The 18,411-nt window shown below is 38.1% G+C and overlaps 3 protein-coding genes across 3 annotated transcripts; 2 read left to right on the top strand and 1 right to left on the bottom strand.

Moving 5' to 3' along the window:
* The first annotated feature begins 591 nt into the window (after nt 1–591).
* LOC145889924 (Na(+)/citrate cotransporter-like) lies at nt 592–5,099 on the top strand. The gene is made up of 12 exons (XM_082980974.1): nt 592–693; nt 874–1,139; nt 1,471–1,624; nt 1,953–2,074; nt 2,410–2,529; nt 2,743–2,844; nt 3,098–3,291; nt 3,456–3,580; nt 3,945–4,106; nt 4,455–4,592; nt 4,859–5,024; nt 5,068–5,099. Exons 1-12 carry the CDS (start codon nt 592–594, stop codon nt 5,097–5,099), a joined length of 1,683 nt encoding a protein of 560 aa, XP_082837100.1.
* A 402-nt stretch (nt 5,100–5,501) lies between these two features.
* LOC145889923 (solute carrier organic anion transporter family member 4A1-like) lies at nt 5,502–11,608 on the bottom strand. Its single transcript, XM_082980973.1, has 14 exons — nt 11,471–11,608; nt 11,097–11,228; nt 10,123–10,401; nt 9,665–9,780; nt 9,214–9,307; nt 8,841–8,929; nt 8,379–8,514; nt 7,970–8,142; nt 7,399–7,560; nt 6,967–7,148; nt 6,644–6,805; nt 6,297–6,350; nt 5,913–6,083; nt 5,502–5,612 (listed from the first exon to the last, which is right to left on the bottom strand). Exons 1-14 carry the CDS (start codon nt 11,563–11,565, stop codon nt 5,502–5,504), a joined length of 1,956 nt encoding a protein of 651 aa, XP_082837099.1. The 5' UTR covers nt 11,566–11,608.
* Nucleotides 11,609–13,234: 1,626 nt separating this feature from the next.
* LOC145889922 (solute carrier organic anion transporter family member 4A1-like) lies at nt 13,235–18,269 on the top strand. The gene is made up of 14 exons (XM_082980972.1): nt 13,235–13,305; nt 13,538–13,669; nt 14,151–14,426; nt 14,693–14,808; nt 14,943–15,036; nt 15,202–15,290; nt 15,563–15,695; nt 15,822–15,994; nt 16,164–16,327; nt 16,637–16,813; nt 17,002–17,157; nt 17,250–17,303; nt 17,400–17,570; nt 18,138–18,269. The coding sequence occupies exons 1-14, from the start codon at nt 13,235–13,237 to the stop codon at nt 18,267–18,269; spliced, it is 1,938 nt and encodes a 645-aa protein (XP_082837098.1).
* The last annotated feature ends 142 nt before the right edge of the window (nt 18,270–18,411 follow it).

The following is an 18,411-nucleotide window of genomic DNA, read 5'->3' as shown; positions in this document are numbered from 1 at the left end:
TTACCTATGCGCATTCTAATCCTCTATGTAATTCTTCACGTTGCCTGACAACAAAAACATGTAGTTATCTAGTGATGTATTGGTTGGAGATGTACTAGTGCTAGATATCCTACTGATAGAATGAGAAAACGTAGATAGGAATCAACAGTTGGTCGTTCGAATTAGCAACTTTCACAAAAACTGCGTTTTGCGTTTAGTATGATTCGGTCAGAACTTATGTGGTTACAGGACTTGTACGTCAAAAAATGTAAGCTTGGAGGGCTGCAACTTGTAATAATGCACTAGGCCAGTAATGCGAAACGCAAGGCACTCGAGTCACGTTTGGCACCTCGCTGGTTTTAAAAATGACACACACACTTGCGAAATATTATTGTCCTTTTTACTACATGTTGTCCTTATATTTATGTTGATTTAGTTCCAACAACGTTTAATCAAGCTTTTCCATTGTTAACAGATCATGTGATTAGATCGGACTTCAAATTTACGATATTATTAAATCCGGAAATTATAGGCTTTGCAAAAGGTAGTGAGATCGTGATAAACCTACACATCGCTCTATGAAAGGGAAGTTGTGAGTAAGGATTCCAAAAAATGACTGAAAATAGATACCTTCAACTTCCCAGTGTTTCCAAAACAATTTTGGTTGCAACCCCACTATTGCTCAGCATCCTTCCCATTTGTGTCCCTGGCAAGGTAGAAGAAAGATTTCTGAAGTTTAAATAAACTTATTTGGTCGCGTGTGGATTTTAGATTCTGTCGTAAATGAATTATGGAGTAGTTTTCATAGGTTCAACCGACAGTTATTTGTTATTGACATTTTAACCCTGTGAAAGCCCCAGGGTTATATGTTCAGTAGCCTATTTATGGTTGCAGGAATCAAAATGTGCTTTCGTGATATTGTGGCTTGCAGTCTACTGGGTTACGGGTTGTCTCTCGATGGGGGCAACCTCATTACTTGCCGTGGTCGCCTTTACTTCTTTGAGAATATTAACACTGGTCGAAGCTACAAATGCTTTCTTTTTTCCTGGAATTTGGCTCTTCGTTGGAAGTATATCTATGGCGATAGCAGCACAAACAACTCGATTGCATTTACGTATTGCCCTCAAGGTCCTTATAATGGTTGGATGCAGCCCAAAAAGGTTGGTATTTAAAACAAACCAGATTAAAGTATGCATATTTTTTTTCCGTGTGAACAAACTTTCCGACCCGATTATCATAAATTGGACAGGCGGGCAAACAGGCCTAGCGTGTCCAAAGTAGAATAAAGTGTACACAATACAGTTTATGAACTAAGCTATTCGCAATAACTAATGTTTAAAAATTGCAAAAACTTTGCTACATCAACAATTCAACAAAAGTCTTTGCTGGTCATGTAGATTTGACCCGCGGCCAGGACTTTGTCTGCTCATGTCTAACATAACCTACTACTTTTTTGGATGAGAAATTTGCTTATTTTCCATTTCACATCAGACTGTTACTTGGATTTATGCTAACACCATATGTCTTGTCAATGTGGATGTCGAACACTGTGGTCACTGCAATGATGATTCCAATAGTAAAGGGTGTGTTAAGTTCCATTCAAGAGCAACAGATTAAAAGTTTGGACAAGGAAATATGCATAGAGGTATCCTAAATTCTGTTGGAATGAAAGTTTTGTGAAAAACTCTTTTAAGTTTTTTAAAAGTTTATATTTTTTGGCGAATTTTCTTGTCTTACAAACTCTCAAGTGAAGTTAATAAATCAATTGTAATAAATCAGTGTTGCAATAGCAATAAGATTAATTCCAACATTTTGCATGGATTTAAAGGAAAACAACTTATCAGAAAGTTTTACAAATGTGTCTGACTCGGAAATAAGAATGGCGAACCCTCATTCTTCTCGAAGCATAAATGTGATCTTTTGGTAAATATATGAAATTGTTTACTTTGCTGGATTTTTTTTATTTTGTACAGAGAAGATGGAGAAATATGTCGAAAGGTTTGACGTTGTGCGTTCCGTACGCGTCTTCTATTGGTGGGGTGTCTACGATTACAGGAAGCACTGTAAACATAATAACAGTCGGTATCTTGAAAAGGTTCGTTTGTAGAATGTTTATCACATGAATTTTTGTTTGCCATTAGAATTTTTAAGTATAGCAGATGTGAGCAAGAAGCTGACTTGGTCAACTAGATTTTTTTGGCGTCTTTGAATCAGATTAGTTTACATCTGACGTGCTTAATTAGAACTAGAATTAGAGCTTGTCAAGTTTTCTAAATTAGATTAGAATTACCGACATTTTGCTATAACGACAAGAAGTGCTATTTGGCTTGAAATCCAGTAAGTTATTTTTAATTCTTACGTCCTTTCACAATTAGCCTATATTATATGAAACTTAGTAGGGATTTCAACAACCTCAACTTTCTTATGCAGATCATTTCCAGATTCCCCTGAGATTGGTTTTGGTTCGTGGTTCTTGTATTGTGCACCAGCTGCGTTTTTCACATTTGTTGTTGCCTACTTCTGGCTCATGTGGCTGTTCTTTGAAATTAGGTGCCAACTGCTTCCTTTCTAATAATTTTTCATGCAATCTGCGAAACGAATTGTAAACTAACCATAATGACAAAGTATTTAAAAAGCTCGCATCAACAATTTTCAGAGATGAATCAAATAAAATTCAAAATTTATGCATTCGTTACGGGTTAAAACCGTTTTCACAAATGTCCGTTGTGTATATTGACGACATCTGGATTTTGTTGTTTGCAGTCACCCGAAAAAATGGTTTCGTAATGATAAAGAAAACTCGACCGAAACTAAAGCGACTAAAAAAATGCTTGAAGAAGAGTATTCCCAACTTGGACCACTGAGGTTTTTCTGTTATTTACATTTGCCGGTTAAAAGTTTTCCTGTTACTGAAGGTTTACTAAATACAGTGATGTGAACGTGCAAATCTAAATAAAGACTAAATCTAATCCGATCTGCTCGTGTTGTGCTATTGCTTAGGGTCAGAGGGTAATTTATCATTTTAGCAGTAATTATATCCAGGACTTTATTCTTTATATGCATCATTCCAGGCGTTGTCGGCTACAGTCCAGTTGTAAAACTCGTGCCTTTCATGTAGGTGGGACGAAAAGTGGGTTCTGATCATATTTTTATCGACTTTGATTTTGTGGTTCACGAGGCGACCGGGTTTTGTAACTGGCTGGTCGGCTTACGTGTCTGGAAAATACGTCAATGATGGTGTGGTGTGCCTTGCTATGTTGCTTGTGCTCTTCTTCATACCAAAGGAAAGACCATCTCTTTTCACTGATAAAAGTACGCTTACGTTTACAGATCAATTTCATACGAACATTTACATTCTGAGATAATTTTTGCTCTTGGTTTGCAGAAATTTTCAGGAAAAACTTAGGCATTGCCTTATTTTGCGTGCAATTTTTTATATATTTTAAATTAATTGAACATCAAAAACTTACATCCAGGTTACAAGGATCAAGATCGCAAGAAATCCACAGCAATTATGACGTGGGCCGATATGCAGCAACATTTTATGTGGGAGCTTTTATTCATATTTGGAGGCTGTTTCATTTTGTCCGAAGCAGCTCAGGTAATAAGTCATCTTCCTCTGTACTCGACTTTGGCATTTTAAAGAAAACTTTTGACGCAAAATGTGAACTAATCCCGAGTTGAGCCGCATCAGACTCTTTGGGAGCCGTAAGAATTTGGTGACCCATTTGTGTGTAAAGTTTGAACGTTCGCTTCATATGAATTTTGAACCGCTTCTAGTGGAAGATTTCTTCAGATAGAATCATGCGTTGTGATTATTGACAAAAACCGACACAAAAGAAAATGAAAAGCTTTTTGTGTGATTCCTATTTTGTTTCCTGTATGATTATAACCACTCAAGACATGAAGTGTTCGACTTTTCGCTTCAAAGCGTAAGGAATGATTGGATAATTGATCTTTCGCAGAAATCTGGTCTTTCGTACTTGGTTGGCACGAAGTTAAACTTCTTGACTAACTTCCAACCCTGGGCTGCTTGTCTTTGTCTGTGTCTCGTCACAATGTTTCTCACAGAATTCACAAGCAACTCCGCTGTGTCAAACCTAATGTTGCCGATACTGGTTCGAATTGTAAGTAGAGAGTAATTTGAACTTAGTTTCGTAAACAGCTGACAGTTTATATTGTCAAAATCTCTCAATAACTTTCCTGTCAACTTACAGTAGCTGATAATTTTAACAACTTCTGAAAAAGTCCCAAGTTTTTTGTTTCACTTGGTTGTTAATTGATATCACATCAATTGTAAACCTTGTGATACAAACGACTTAAGATTTATAATGTTTTTGTTGCTGCCAGGCATATTGTAACTTAATAATCTGTTCTTCTGGCATATATAAAACGTAACTTTATTCACCGACGTTTCGCCTGTTATTCAACAAGACGTAAGATTTATTACAAGTGTTGTACACATCGTTTTCCAGGCGATCACCATGCGCGTCCACCCCTTCTACATGTGTCTCCCCCCTGTTTTGTCGACGTCACTTGCTTTCATGTTGCCAGTAGCAACACCACCCAACGTGATTGCCTACAACTTGGGTCATCTAAAGATTGTGGACATGGTTGGTTCAATAAGCTTAAGTTATACGGATAAATAACCCAGTAACACGTGTTCAAATGTACAAAATGTACAGAAAAATCACCATTTTGTAAAAAAAACTTATGATTTAAACTTGATTATAAACGGGGATTTCTGTAAAACTTCGTTAGGAATTAATCATAGCCTGTTTAAAAAACTTCATGTTTCATTCATAAACGTGACAATATTGCACGAGTTCAGCATGAACGTATTACCTTTACAGAACTAAAATGTATTGCATTTTGTTAGTTAAGGGCGGGATGGTTGCTCAACATTGTGGGTGTTTTCTTTATCACATTGTCCATCAACACTTACGGGATGTGGTTCTTTGATCTTGGACAACTTCCAGGATGGGCAAACGTTGGAAACACAACCGAAATAACAACAGGTATGAAACCAGCATTCAAATTGCAAAGTGAAAATATTTATGTTTTTTGTTTAATAAAGTATGTTTACAGGTGTTTCAACAACTTCGGCAGCTATTGTATGAAAACCTTCGACGTTTAATGCTTGCAGTAAAATAATCTACAGAAAATTGTTGTACATGTTTATTTCAATCCATTAGCGTCACAGTATTGCATAAACGGCGCTAATTCGTAATGGGATTTTACAATTGGCCGCACAACCAATAACCTCGCAAGATTTGGCATTCTTTGCTCTTGTTGTTGGATATAGGCTACGAGAGAGTTGTCACACGAGAAAAAGGGTTGCTTTCAGCACAAAAATTAACACTGGTCAAAAACATGTACTTACGTACGTGCGGCATGATGTGATACATTTAACCTTTTCCCAAGTTCAATAAAAATGCTTCTTTGTTTGTTTGCTTTGTAACACTATAGTGTGCACATTATATATAATTTATCAAACATAATAAACAGCTTGTTAAGATTTTTTAAAGCCTTTCATCCAGTGTGTCAATGGTGTTTTCATCCTTTTGCTTTTGCTTCTTTTTCTGGTTGCTGTAGATCAGAAAAGCCAGCACGTAACAAGTTACTGCCAGAGACTGCAAGGGAAAATATGAATAACGCGATTAAATCTAAACCCTTCACATTGTCGCAACTCAGTATAATAAAAACAGCAAAAACAACGCTATATTCGTCAGATCGTCTGCACATTATCAAGTATTAGCCTGGTATCTTAACTCTTGGGACGTCCAACAAACAGGAAATCACGATGCCAGTGTAAACAAATACAGAAGACCTACTGTTTCATAGCAAGTTGCAGAATTACTGGTAAGCTAATCAATATCACAAGAAGCCACACACACAAATCAACCCACGCACCTTTTTTTTAACCCACGCACCTTAGCAATGACGATGACCAGAAACATGTAGAGCGACATCTGGTGGTTGGTGTATCTTCTGCATGACGACAGGACACCTTGTTCAGTGCTCCACACCGAGCAAGCCAAGTCGAGAAGACGACCCATAATAATAGGAACGGGAAATCCCCCACACAATCGGTTGAAGAGGGACTGCAAATGCAACAATGATTGCGGGCGGATTGCTGGTTTACTCTGCTGATACATATTTCCATCAGGCTGTATTTCATGACCACGAAAAGCAAAAAAATATTTCCCTACCCGCAATTTAAAGCCACTCCCTGTGGTGTCCAATGGTTTTTCACACAACCTAGTATAATATCCGTGCAAGAACCGAAAATCCCCCCAAAAAATAAAAAAACTAACCTGAACTCCCACCGCCATAGTTCTGTGCGTGGAAGGAACCAATCTAATGACTGTCTGGAAACATAGTTCAGATCATTACATTGTGATACTATACCGTAATATATCCAAAGATACTTTTAAAGTGTTCGTGCATGAACAGCGCAGAAGATGTTTTGGTAAATTAATTTTTTAATATATTTTTTTTAAAAGTTAAATTAATTAAAATCTGTCATCAAAAACAACAGAAATATAAATGATTCAACGGCGTTGCCGGTTAAATCTGTTCATTTTGGTAATGAAAGATCGCACCGATGCTGATCGTCTGCTACTCGTTGTTAGTAATCTGTGTTATTTTGCGCTGCTTATACCTGGAGATTCGGTGTCCAGCAGAAAAAGGTGAGCAATGTGAAAACAAAGAACAGGCAGAGGAATGGGATGAAATTGTTGCATTGCGAGTACGCACAGTTTCCAGTGGTTGCTGTCCTATTGATGGGTGGAAGATTTTCCAAGCAAGAGCAGTTGGAATAGGTCTGAGAATATAACATGAAAACGTGTCATGGCACTGTCGGATCCTCTATTTTTGTACTTAGACTGCAGCAGAAAGTCTAATCGTAAGAAACTTTGTCCTTTATATGACCTTAGCTTCCAGTGTGAAAAAAGACAATATTTCAAAAAGGAATCAAATTTTTACCTGATTGCTGGTTGTGACGCATCCGGCAAAGCAGGGAGAGAAGTACGTGATTCCATTGTGACCGCATACTGGGTGGTATACGTCACTATTACATCCGCACATTGCGTTGCAGTGTGACGTAAAGTTGGTTGATGACGTCAGCACGGAGTTGTTACTGTAAGGTGTTGTAGCTCCGGCGAACTCTAAGAAGAGAGGTAATACTTTAAAAAAGATCCAGATAACCTAAACGTTTGTTTGTTTTGTGTTTATTGGCAACTGAAGCCCGGGATTTTAACAAACAAACGTACAAAACACACTTGGTTTAAACAAACTGTTTTATACTGCCGTCCCCTACAAAGCTAACAACCGGTTAAGTATTGGAGATAAAACGGCTAGGTATTGTATATGCAACGTGTAGTTTAACTAATGTTTGTTTAAGCAACGCATTTTCACCTAAATCCGGACATTGCAGAAGCAAAACTGCAGCACACAGCAACCCGAGAGCTTCGAATGTGAAACATAATTTAATCATTCCCTTAACTTTCATTCCAGTTTTGGTGACGATTAATCCTCCAAATATAAATCCCACCAGAGCCCCTCCAATTGCTAACCCACCTGCAATGAGAGTAAATGTCATTATGTCGACATGAAAATGTGTTTAGTGGTAATGGCGAGTCTGACTTTTCCATAAAAGAATATCCAAAATTGCTCCTAAAAGTAACGAACTGACATTGATTGTCTGCTACTTTTTGTAAGTAATTTTGGCCACTTGCAAGCGGTTAACTTATTTTATATTGTTTTAAACCCAAATCGATCAACATCGCTAAAACAAAATCCGTTTTCGTTTTGGAGGATTTTCGAATTGAATTTGATAAAATACTACTTGAGTAATCATCATAATATTTACATTGTCTGAGCATTTACTGGCACACTGACAAAAAAACGGAACTACACTAACATAGATGACAGAAATTGTGCGAAATGTGCTGTATGGATTAAACACAATTTTTTCACACTTACTTACCAGTGAATAAAGCTCCTTCAGTGGGTGTCCGGCCATACATAACCTCAATGAATTTAGGCACAAACGTCGACAAGCCTGCAATAGTTCCAGTATCCATTGCATTGGCTAAACTCATTAAAAGAAAGGGTGGATTCTTGAGAAGGACCAAGGAATCGTTTAAAAACTCCTTGAATCTATAGACGCGTGGGGTCAGAAAGCAGGTAATTTGTGTTTTAATATCCACCAATTGTGGTGCATACGTTGTTTAAAGCTGTAAACTTTAAGTTTATCCAACAATATGGTATGGTATTTTGCTTGTTTTTAGTTGGCGTTGTAAATATCAGAATTTGCTTCTGTTGGTATTTATTTCAAGGAGGATTATCCAGTGTGACGGACGTAATTCTAAGCCCCGACGACGAACATTCGATACCTATCTGATATATTTTTCTTTTCACTTGTCTCTTTCTGTGCTTCTTCTCCCTGTGCCTCTCCGAACTGTTCCTCCCCTCTGTGCTTTCTGAGTTCTTCAGTTCCAGGCAACTCACGAGGCAGAAGAAGGATTGGAACTATAGTTTATGAAAAAAAAACAGAAAACGTTAGGAAATCAAACTATTAATTTAACGTACCTATTTCACTTAGTTAAGCTAGAAAAATTAATCAGGCATTTTAAGCAATTTATGATGCCTTTTAAAGGCGAAATATATTTTTTTGATAACATTTTTAGAGTTGTCTGTCTGATTGATTTTTATAGTTTTACTCAGTAACTACAGATACTGTACCGACAGCCTGCCAGGGTAGCTTGCTGGTTCACTGATTCAATACAGTTTGTGTTACATTTCTGTACTTGTTTCACTTATTATCACTTTTTTGACAACAAACGCACGAGTCTTACCTACGAAGACATAGATCCAAACACCAGCAGCAACAAATCCTGGCCACCATGCTCCAACCCAGGCGGCATGTGTGTTATCTATTGCAACCCTGTTAAGTGCATTGTTTGCAAAGTTAATATAACCTGGTTTTAATTCTATATTTTACTTCTTCGTATTTTCCGCATGACTTGGTTTTGTACACGATTTTCATGTGCATTGTTTGTCACGTAAATACAACCAGAACGTGGTTTTAAGTTTTATTTTTACATCTTGTCAACACAACTTGTTATATTGAAACACTAGCATTGTACTCAAAATCAAGGAGTAGGCACCACATTTTTGGTTTTATTTGTAGTCATTTCTAGCCACATTTTAGCAATCAGACAGACTTACGCTTCTCCAATGTTTGTGTAAACATTGAGCACAGACCCGGTGGCAATAAATCCAGTAGCTGGCCCAAGAGCTGCTGAGGCAGCGAAATAGATTCCTGTGAAACAAACTATAACCTGTATGCCTGACTCGATGACCTGTATTGCTGCATATAGTTATGATAACCTTTTTATAAATTGCATATGGTTATGATATAATTTTTCAAATGTATGTCGCTTAAAAACCTTTTTCATGTTTTATATAGATATGAGGCATTGTTAGATCTGAGGTCGATGTTACTACACGAAATAAGAGGTCATAGTTGATGTTATGTCGACTCATTGATTGCGAAACTCGCTTACGACGAGATTTCTTTAGATTTTTTCACGTGTTTTCCAAAACTTACAGATTTTTCGAAGAAACGAAAAAACTTTAATTTTCTATTCGCAAACTGTTCACAGGCATGCGCACTTACCGTGATACATGCTTGACTTTGCCTGGGATACATTCTCGTCGAGGTATACCAGGGTCAATGTGTAAAGGATAGCAGCACCGAAACCGTTCATAATGGAAGCAACGTAAAACAAAAACCTAATAGTGTGACAAAATTATAATCCTTTCAATGATTGTCTTACTGTTTTTGAAAGATGATAGAAGGATTTCGATTTGACATTTTTTTTCAAACTTAAGGTTTGGAAAACTGCAATAGTCGTATTGTATGGTATGCTAAAAATCTTAGACACCCCTTTTCAGTAAATGATGTCATGGCCATCTCATCACGATTCGTTTCAGTTACGGGCATACCATGACGATGACACGAGATATTAAGAAAACATAAAATCAAGAAATATTAAATTTGTGTGCCGTTACTGCTCTAAACTCCGTGCGTACAAAACACTAAAAACGTTCGTACAAAACACGTTATGGTTTTACCTGAAGTTTCTTAAACTGACATCATTGACTGTCGTGGTTGTGGTGTTTGAAGGGCACAAGAAATCACCGTTCATGGTGGTATCGACAGTGTAATGTGGAGCTATGAAGTGGGGCAAGGCGAACAGAATGCACCCGGTACCCATGGAGGTCATGCCCCACCCGATCCAAAGTGGTTTGTGGCTTCGACTGGCCGCATGCATCACAATGGCTGTTGCAATGATGGCTGCCCCGTCGTTAAAACTCACTATGAATCCTGATTCTGCACTTCTTAGTCCGAATCTAAAAATCATGAACCGTTTTTTTGGATGAGGTGTATCGGCCACTGTTATTTGACTGCTCTTTTAAGGGTCTTTGTATTTGACACAGTATAAAATGCGGCTTTGTGAGCCATTAAACACACCGAAATGCTACAGGAAGAAACCGCCTTATCTCTTCGTCATGCCTTTATTCTATTTTGCTTTGAACGTTTTTAATCGCACTTTAGTGCGTCACGCGCTCTTTACCTGATGAAGCGAGGAGTAAGATGCGAAAGCTCGTGTTAATAAGTTTTTTTTACATAACTCAGATAGTTTTAATGATAGCCTAGGACGCTAGAAAAGAGCAGTACTAAAATGTCCGTACATTTACGGCAATATTACGATGCGATTGGCAAGTTTACTTAAATTTGATTGTAACACAACACGTTTTACGGATACAGTGTCTTATTCCCAAATAAATTTTGGACAAAAACTTTAGCTGAATGCTGTATGTATGGAATACCGATTGTACACCATTATTTTACACAAGTGTAACGTATAGTTCCAGTTTATATTCACTAACGGCTAAACTCAGTAAGTTTGTTCTTAAAAAAGTGCGAAGTAAGTTTTGAAAATGTATAAACTACCAAATTATTTAAGTAATGACTCCGTAGGACCTGTGAAAGACTCTTTGTTGTTACGTGACGTCAGTAAAAACGTGTTTTTTAAAAAAATTACCGTTTTTCAATGGTCGTGAGAATTGAGTTCACCATTCCGTTTGTGACAGAACCATGAGCAAATCCAAGACAGCAAAACATTAGCAAGGCCCAATGGGGTTTGGCAAGACGTTGAAGGAAAGGTAAAGGCTGCCTGCAAAAACACTCATGTCATAGTTATAAGAAACATTTCATTCATTCATCCACTTCTCATATGAGTTGCAACACACGACATACAAGCCGATAACAGAAATAGGTAAATAATAGGTAAACAATGTAATTTTCTGTAAAAAAAAGTAACTTTTTTTTAAAGACATTTTAAGATATATTACGGGTTTAATGACCACAACCCCTGTAGCGTGCAACAATAATTCGGTAGTTTTTTATACCATTTACCTTCTTTTCTTTGGGCAACACCCGTAGTTAAGTTGTAACCCACATTGCGTGTTTTCGTTTTCAGTAACATCTGCTGTGTTTGCATTTGAATCCATTGTAACGAATTGCTATTAATGCCTACTGTATTGCCCTACTGTATGCTTAAATATAGTTGTTTGTCACAATTGTAAAATGTTTAAAGTCAAATAATCTTAATTTTTGTGTACTTAATAAAAAATGTAAAGCTGCAAAACCAACTTCACTGAATTTTAATTGTATTTAATTATCTCCTGCACAACTTAAACAAGTTTAAACCTTAAACAGCACCGCCTAAGTTTGAACATTATAGCAACGCCTGTAAAATTGTGTCCTTTTCTTGCACGTACTTCGTCTCTAAACTTAATTTGTGACCACAGTTTCTCGACTTTAATATTGCTCCCTACATCCCACTAAACATCACACGACTTCACTGTTTATCCGGAGGCCGTGAGATGACGTAGGCAAGCGATCTTCGGGGTCGCCTGCAGCGTCTGCAGTGTATTGCTACGTACTGTTGTGGCTTATATTGTAGCTAAAGCATATGTCGTCGTGGACACGAAAGTTGTGTTATTTCTACATGAACCATTGTTCATCGTTCGACGAGTATTCACCGAACTCGCGAGCGTATATAATAAACTAGTTCAGTAGTTGTGATGATAAACAATATCGAGCACGGCGACGTTACATCACTCATAGCATAGCAATAAAACTGTGCGCATATTTTTCGCTTCACATTATAGTCTGTCATGTTATGCAATGATTGACTTTACACAAAAATGTGCAAATATAGAACCGTCCCTGCGGAAAGCAATTAATTCTTCGAAACCAATCATATTTGGCGACTGCAAAAGGACCCACAATTTAAGAATCCTTGTCATTTATTAAGGCATAGGTGCTTTCACAGCCAGAACTTGAAACGGTTTATTCTTAGCGAACAAAATATCTTCCCAGTGCAAAATAATACTGGAAGTAGGAATGGGATCAACTTTACAGCCAACCTATAAAGTCAATAACGCATGGGGATAAAAGCAAACTTGAAGTAAATGTTATCGCATTACACAACGCTGCAGTGTTCATGCTATTTCTTTACCACGCCGGGATTTGAACCCGGGATATCCTAGCCATGATAGGTGTTACATAACAATGCGAGATTGCCCCGCTGCGCACGCCCTCACTTGGCGATCTTAGCTGTTACATATCATTACAACCAAGCTGGTTCAGCAACCTTTTCCCGAAGTCGAGAGCAACGTGTTCACAAATATTTTGATGGGGATTCACCACCAATATTAAGAGTTGTCCATTTCTCTAAGTAGCCAATCGGTAAGTTTGTCCACACAACCCTATAAATCGTATCCACAATTTCCCTTTTCTGGGATGAACTGGACATATTCTGTAACACGTAAAGGTTATGTTTTTCTTCTCACGAAAACAAGGAACGTGACTGAACACGAATACGCGCGATACGTGACGAATTCGAACAAAACGTTTCGCAATTTACCGATGTCGTCAAATTGGTCTATCTGATACTCTCCACATACCTTCCGGGCACGTTTGCAGTGGACGCGGTGCATAATTTTGTAATGTTGCGGTGAACTAACGCAGGTTTGAGCGCTTGGACTCTGATTTGTTTTCAGTGGTAGGTGAGAGGTCATGAAGTGCCTGCGTGCAGTAGTTTCTCTTCAAAAGTCACTGATGTAAGACGGTTTCACGAATCTATTCTGTAAGTGCGTTGCCAATTACTTCACAATGAATACTGATGACGCAGACACAACATGTGGTGTTCAACTCAACTACGGATGCTGTTCAAGTAAAAAACGGTGGGAAACTTGAATAACGGATATAGGAAGCGCAGTTTATATGTGGAAACGTAATGTATATAGGTTTTAACCTACTTTCATTCATAAAATACTTTGTTGAAAGATTTTTTTGTGCTTGGCCATACTGCTCGTTTATTTAAGTTTCGTCTTTTTTGAGAGTGCATCGTTTTGTTATTTTGTTGTGTGCCAACGGGGCTCTAGTTTATGTAACTCGATTCTCTTTGTGTTGAAGATTTCCTTTAAAATTCCTTCAACGTTTGGCAACTGCTAGATGGGCGCTCTGCAGTCTGTGTTGCCTTGGGTTTTTCCAGGGCTATATTGTCAATGGATTGATGAACTCTGTGATCACAACCATCGAAAAACGGTAATTGACACACACTTTTTTATGTGAAACACTGTTTTTTGACTTACATCTTAAATGACCAAATCACCTTCGTAATCGTGTGAAGTAAAATATTAAGAGTAAATGGGAGTAACCTGCATTGCTGGACCTTTTATTTGTGCATCGTAGCTACGTGGTGGTCTTGTTTGTTTTGTTGCCGTTGGCGCGGGTCTTTTTTTGTGCGTCATATCCACGTCATGACCCTGTTGTTCTGCCATCGGCACGTATTATTTATTATGTTTTTAATGCTGCGCGGTATACGTTAAATCATTCTGTGTTGAAGCGTTGGATTTCTGTCAACAAACGGAGGTTGGATGACATAAGCGTAACAATGCAACCATAAAAACGCAACGTGACATAAACACACTTATAATTTTCCAGCGTATTCCACAAATTAAAGTTTATTATTTGACTTTTTAATTCCCTAAAAACTACAAACTGTGTTCGTTATTGTTGTGTTTAGATTCGGTCTTCATAGCACAGAAACCGGTCTTATCATCAGCATGTACGATATCGCATCGATGTTTGCAACTGCAGTGGTGATGTATCTCGGTGGCCGAGGTCACAAACCGCTCTGGATTGGTTGGGGAATGACCATCATGGGTGTAGGTTGCATCTTGTCGTCTCTACCTCACTTTGCTGCCCCTCGTTACACAGTTGACCATACTCTGAGCACTCAGTTCCTTTGCGGTTCCAATGCTTCGGATAAAGTTTCAGAGGGCAGCTTAAGAAGTTATGCGTAAGTGTTTCCTACTTTTTTTGTAAATAGAACAAATTTTTGTATAATTTTGTATAATTCTTTTGTATAAGAACGATTTTGACGGTTGCAGTATCTGAAACTTTTTTTCTATGGCTAATTTTGTGTTTATCGCAATTAATTTATCACATTTTTTTTCACTGTTATATGATGAAAACTTTCTATTAAAATTTCTATTTGCAACCAGTTTTTCTGTGTTTTCCTTTTTATTTAAAGTTTGCACTATTTTTATGGGGCTTCCTTTTCAGATATTTTCTCTACCTCGGGCACTTCCTGAATGGCTTAGGAGCAGCTGCGTTGTACACTCTATGTCTGACCTACTTAGATGAAAACGTTCAACAAAAATACTCTTCTCTATACCACGGTAAGTGGCAGAAGTACGCGTCGACCGTCGTTGCACGATAGGGATGGAAATATACTTGAATGATCGTTTAAGTAATTCACCATCATTTCTTTATGATTGCTAATGTTACTGAGACTATTTTATTTAATTTTCAGGTATTTTTTTCGCGGTCACTGGGGCTTCAGGTCCAGCTGTGGGCTACATAACAGGTGGTGCTCTTCTTCAGGTTTTTACCAACACCGGAGAAGGGTAACTAAGTGCAATGTTAAACAATTTGCCGAAAAGTTTCTAGTGAAGTTTATGGCATTGAAGTCCGAACGGTCCCAATTTCTTGATTCAACTGCTTTGTTTTTTTGGGTGATTTTTTACGGAAATGTGCTGCTGACAACGATGTATTTTTTTGTTCTGTAACAGTGTGGCAATTAGTAGCACTCACGCCTCTTGGATTGGAGCTTGGTGGCCAGGATATCTTGTCGGCGGTGTTTTCATCTTTGTGTTTTCAGGTAAACAAAAACACGATAAAGATTTCTATGTAGTGTCAACATGTTGAAGTCATTTTGTGAGATTTCTTTTCGAAGAACTTTGATGAAAATTTGAGATATCGGAATCTCCGGTCACCCTTTAGTTTGTTTTAAACTGTGTCGTTGTATTCAGAGACACTAACAGTGCTGGTAGGAAAAGATATATATCAGTAAAAACGAAGATTTTACAAAAAAAGCCATCGGTTTTATTGGGCTCAATTAATATTCTTAAATAATCTTTAACTTCATTGTAGTTCCAGTATTGTTGCTGCCACGTAGCTTGCCCGGTACAGAAGAAATAAGAAAAAATCGTGAAAACGAAAGATATATCACTGTGTGTGAAGAGGTCAAAGGTGGAAAAACCAAGCTGAAGGACAAATTTATCATGTAAGTGGATTAACACGTAGCAATGTTTTCTCGCATTCCAAATTCACCATAGTTTGATAACTCAAGACACGATTTTAATCTTGTGTTTAAAAGCTGAAGAACGATTAATTCAGCGTGCTTGTTTAGGGCGACTCGTTTCTACAAAGAATTCATCGTTCTTCTTTGCAATCCTCCATACCTCTTCATGACCCTCGCCAACTGCATGGACGCAGGATTGCTCGACGGGTTGGCCACCTTCACGCCGAAGTATCTTGAAGTTCTATTTGGCGTCTCTGCAACCGAGGGTGCTTTTTACACTGGTAAGTATTACACTGGGGAAAGTTCAATGTATCACAACATTGCACTTCAAAGGCAAAACCTGAACCGCATGCACAGTTGGAGGCCAAATGTTATTTTGATATCTTTAAGGCATACGACTTTTTTCCGCAACCCAAGGTTCGGTTCCTCTAAATTCAATCTACATTGCAGGTCTAGTGGCGATCGTTGGAGGGGTTATCTGTCACACACTGGGAGGTTTAATTGTAGCAAAAGGAAACCTCAAAGTACAAGGCATCATCAAGTTTTGTATGGTCCTCGTTTTAATCTCCATACTTTCGGGTGGAATGTATTTCCTTCAATGCGCAGAAATGGGTGCGTGTTTTTGTTATTAAAATGGAATAGATTGTAATAGCAAGCAATGAGGCATAAAAACTCAATTCGTTTCCTCCAAAACACTTTTAAAATATTATTTTTTTACCTTCGCTTCGCAGTGACACAAACAATGATAAGATCATATGATGAAGCCGTGATGACATGATAAAATCGTGATAAAATCTCAAATGTGTATAAGTTTACAGTTTGTGACACAGCCTGAAAAACTTGGCGAGGAAATCATGCGCGTAATCTTATGAAAGTTTGGTGTCGTTGGCCTCTGTTGTTTTGACCACGTTGTTGTTACAGAGTTTGCCGGCGCTACCAAACCTTACAGTAACATGTCAGTTACGTCATCAACCAACTTTAGTGACCTCTGCAACGTCAACTGCGGGTGCAACAATGACGTGTTCGACCCTGTATGCGGGGACAACGACGTCATCTATTTCTCTCCTTGCTTTGCTGGTTGTAGAGAATTTGTAAATGAGGTACATCAAGCCATTGCCGGTATTTAGTTAGCACCACTCAAACGAGGTTCTCAAGGTTTTGCGTTGTGGTAATGAACGGTAGTAACTATGCTTTGCATTTCAAGAAAAATATTGTAGGCTTTCAAATATGTCAAAAACTATCGAATCAAAATCCATTTGAAAGAGTGTTGTATACATGTATTTTGCAGACATATTACAACTGCTCGTGTCTTGCTGCTTCTAGCAACATGACAGCAACGATTGGAGTCTGCTCTGACAAGAATTGTAATTCAATGGTGTATTTCCTATTATTGCTCTTCGTTTTGGTCGGATCGACTTTAATGTGTTGGACTCCAAATGTACAAGTATGTTTCTCTGGAAATGGAATTTACTAGAGCTTCCACTTATGATAAGATATCTTACATGTGTGGATGACGCTGTTTTTTTATGCATTCAGACTGTGATTCGGATTGTTCCTTTCTCTCATCGCTCCATTGCTGTCGGGCTTCAGGTAAATATCGTGAAAAACAATAAGGTCTTGAAACAGCTTCCCGGCACAATAATTTTACTATAGGTTAATTTCCACTTAACGATACCTCGGTTTCAGTGGATCCTGAATCGCGCTTTGGGAGGAATTTCCGTGCCTATCATAGAGGGTCGACTCATGGACCTCGCTTGCACAGTATGGAGCACAGAGGACGGTGTGGCGACGTCGTGTAGAAGATACAACAACAGCCAGATGGCGCTGTACATGTTTTTTGTTCTTCTAGTTATTAAGGTATGTTTGCGCGTTGGGCTGGTGATTGGCAGCATTGGTCAAGCGCCTGACCTATATATGGGTTCAAACGCCGGTGTGGTAAACAAAAAAAATGGTAGGTTTGTGCGGGGCAACATCGGTCAAGGCGCTCAAACAATATAAGAAGTAGAAAACATGATCAGGAGTCTGCTCAAAACAACCTTGGTTCGGCTCCTGGTGCGGGTAAAAAAACGTCTGTTGATGATTATGTATGGTGATTATGTAAAGTAAAGGGAGAGTTCGATTTTGTGTACATCATGGTATTTTGAAAATGAATACGACTTTATCCGATCCCTAAGGAGCTATGATTAACAGAATTTTTCACTGCTCTCGCCCCTATATACTCAGCAAAACAGTACAATATACCTAGTAGGTAGGATACAGTTTAAGTTCGTCAGTTGGCCACTGACGTACCTAAAAGATAAGTCCAAAAAATGTGAAGCATTTTATCCACCGAACAGATCTCCCATACATTTTATTGTACTTGATTGGGAGTAATTTTTGTCACAACAGGCTTTTTTCGCATTTTTATTAAGTTGTGTGTTTCAGGTCGTCGCGTTGATAAGTTATATCCTGGCACTGATCACTTACCGAAATCAAAAGAAGAAGGAACAGAAAACTAGGTGTCCCCCGGATCCAACACCTTTACCCCTAGCGGTTGTTTCAAAACCAGAAACTTGACAGCGCTGGCTTTTGTGATTTCGCGAAGAATTCGACTGTAGAGGAAAAAAACACAAACTCTCTTTGAAACATTATTTTTTATTTGAAACGTGAATTTGCTGCACCCATATTTTTGAAATATCTATAAGTTTTGTGCTAATCT

This window comes from Ascidia mentula, chromosome 2 (assembly GCF_947561715.1).
Source record: "Ascidia mentula chromosome 2, kaAscMent1.1, whole genome shotgun sequence".
Taxonomy (NCBI): Eukaryota; Metazoa; Chordata; class Ascidiacea; order Phlebobranchia; family Ascidiidae; genus Ascidia; species Ascidia mentula.
This window is presented reverse-complemented; position numbering and strand designations above follow the sequence as displayed.

What these genes read in the sequence shown, in the direction of transcription:
- LOC145889922 (XM_082980972.1), top strand. Translation starts at nt 13,235, where the DNA reads ATGAATACTGATGACGCAGACACAACATGTGGTGTTCAACTCAACTAC. An exon ending in TGCTGTTCAAGTAAAAAACG is followed by an intron (nt 13,306 to 13,537) that starts GTGGGAAACTTG and finishes TTTGTGTTGAAG; the next exon opens with ATTTCCTTTAAAATTCCTTC. An exon ending in ATACTCTTCTCTATACCACG is followed by an intron (nt 14,809 to 14,942) that starts GTAAGTGGCAGA and finishes TTTAATTTTCAG; the next exon opens with GTATTTTTTTCGCGGTCACT.
- LOC145889924 (XM_082980974.1), top strand. Translation starts at nt 592, where the DNA reads ATGACTGAAAATAGATACCTTCAACTTCCCAGTGTTTCCAAAACAATT. An exon ending in CCATTTGTGTCCCTGGCAAG is followed by an intron (nt 694 to 873) that starts GTAGAAGAAAGA and finishes TTATGGTTGCAG; the next exon opens with GAATCAAAATGTGCTTTCGT. An exon ending in ATCTCTTTTCACTGATAAAA is followed by an intron (nt 3,292 to 3,455) that starts GTACGCTTACGT and finishes ACTTACATCCAG; the next exon opens with GTTACAAGGATCAAGATCGC.
- LOC145889923 (XM_082980973.1), bottom strand. Translation starts at nt 11,565, where the DNA reads ATGGATTCAAATGCAAACACAGCAGATGTTACTGAAAACGAAAACACG. An exon ending in AAAGTCAAGCATGTATCACG is followed by an intron (nt 9,308 to 9,664) that starts GTAAGTGCGCAT and finishes TTTGTTTCACAG; the next exon opens with GAATCTATTTCGCTGCCTCA. An exon ending in GCGTCACAACCAGCAATCAG is followed by an intron (nt 6,806 to 6,966) that starts GTAAAAATTTGA and finishes TTATATTCTCAG; the next exon opens with ACCTATTCCAACTGCTCTTG.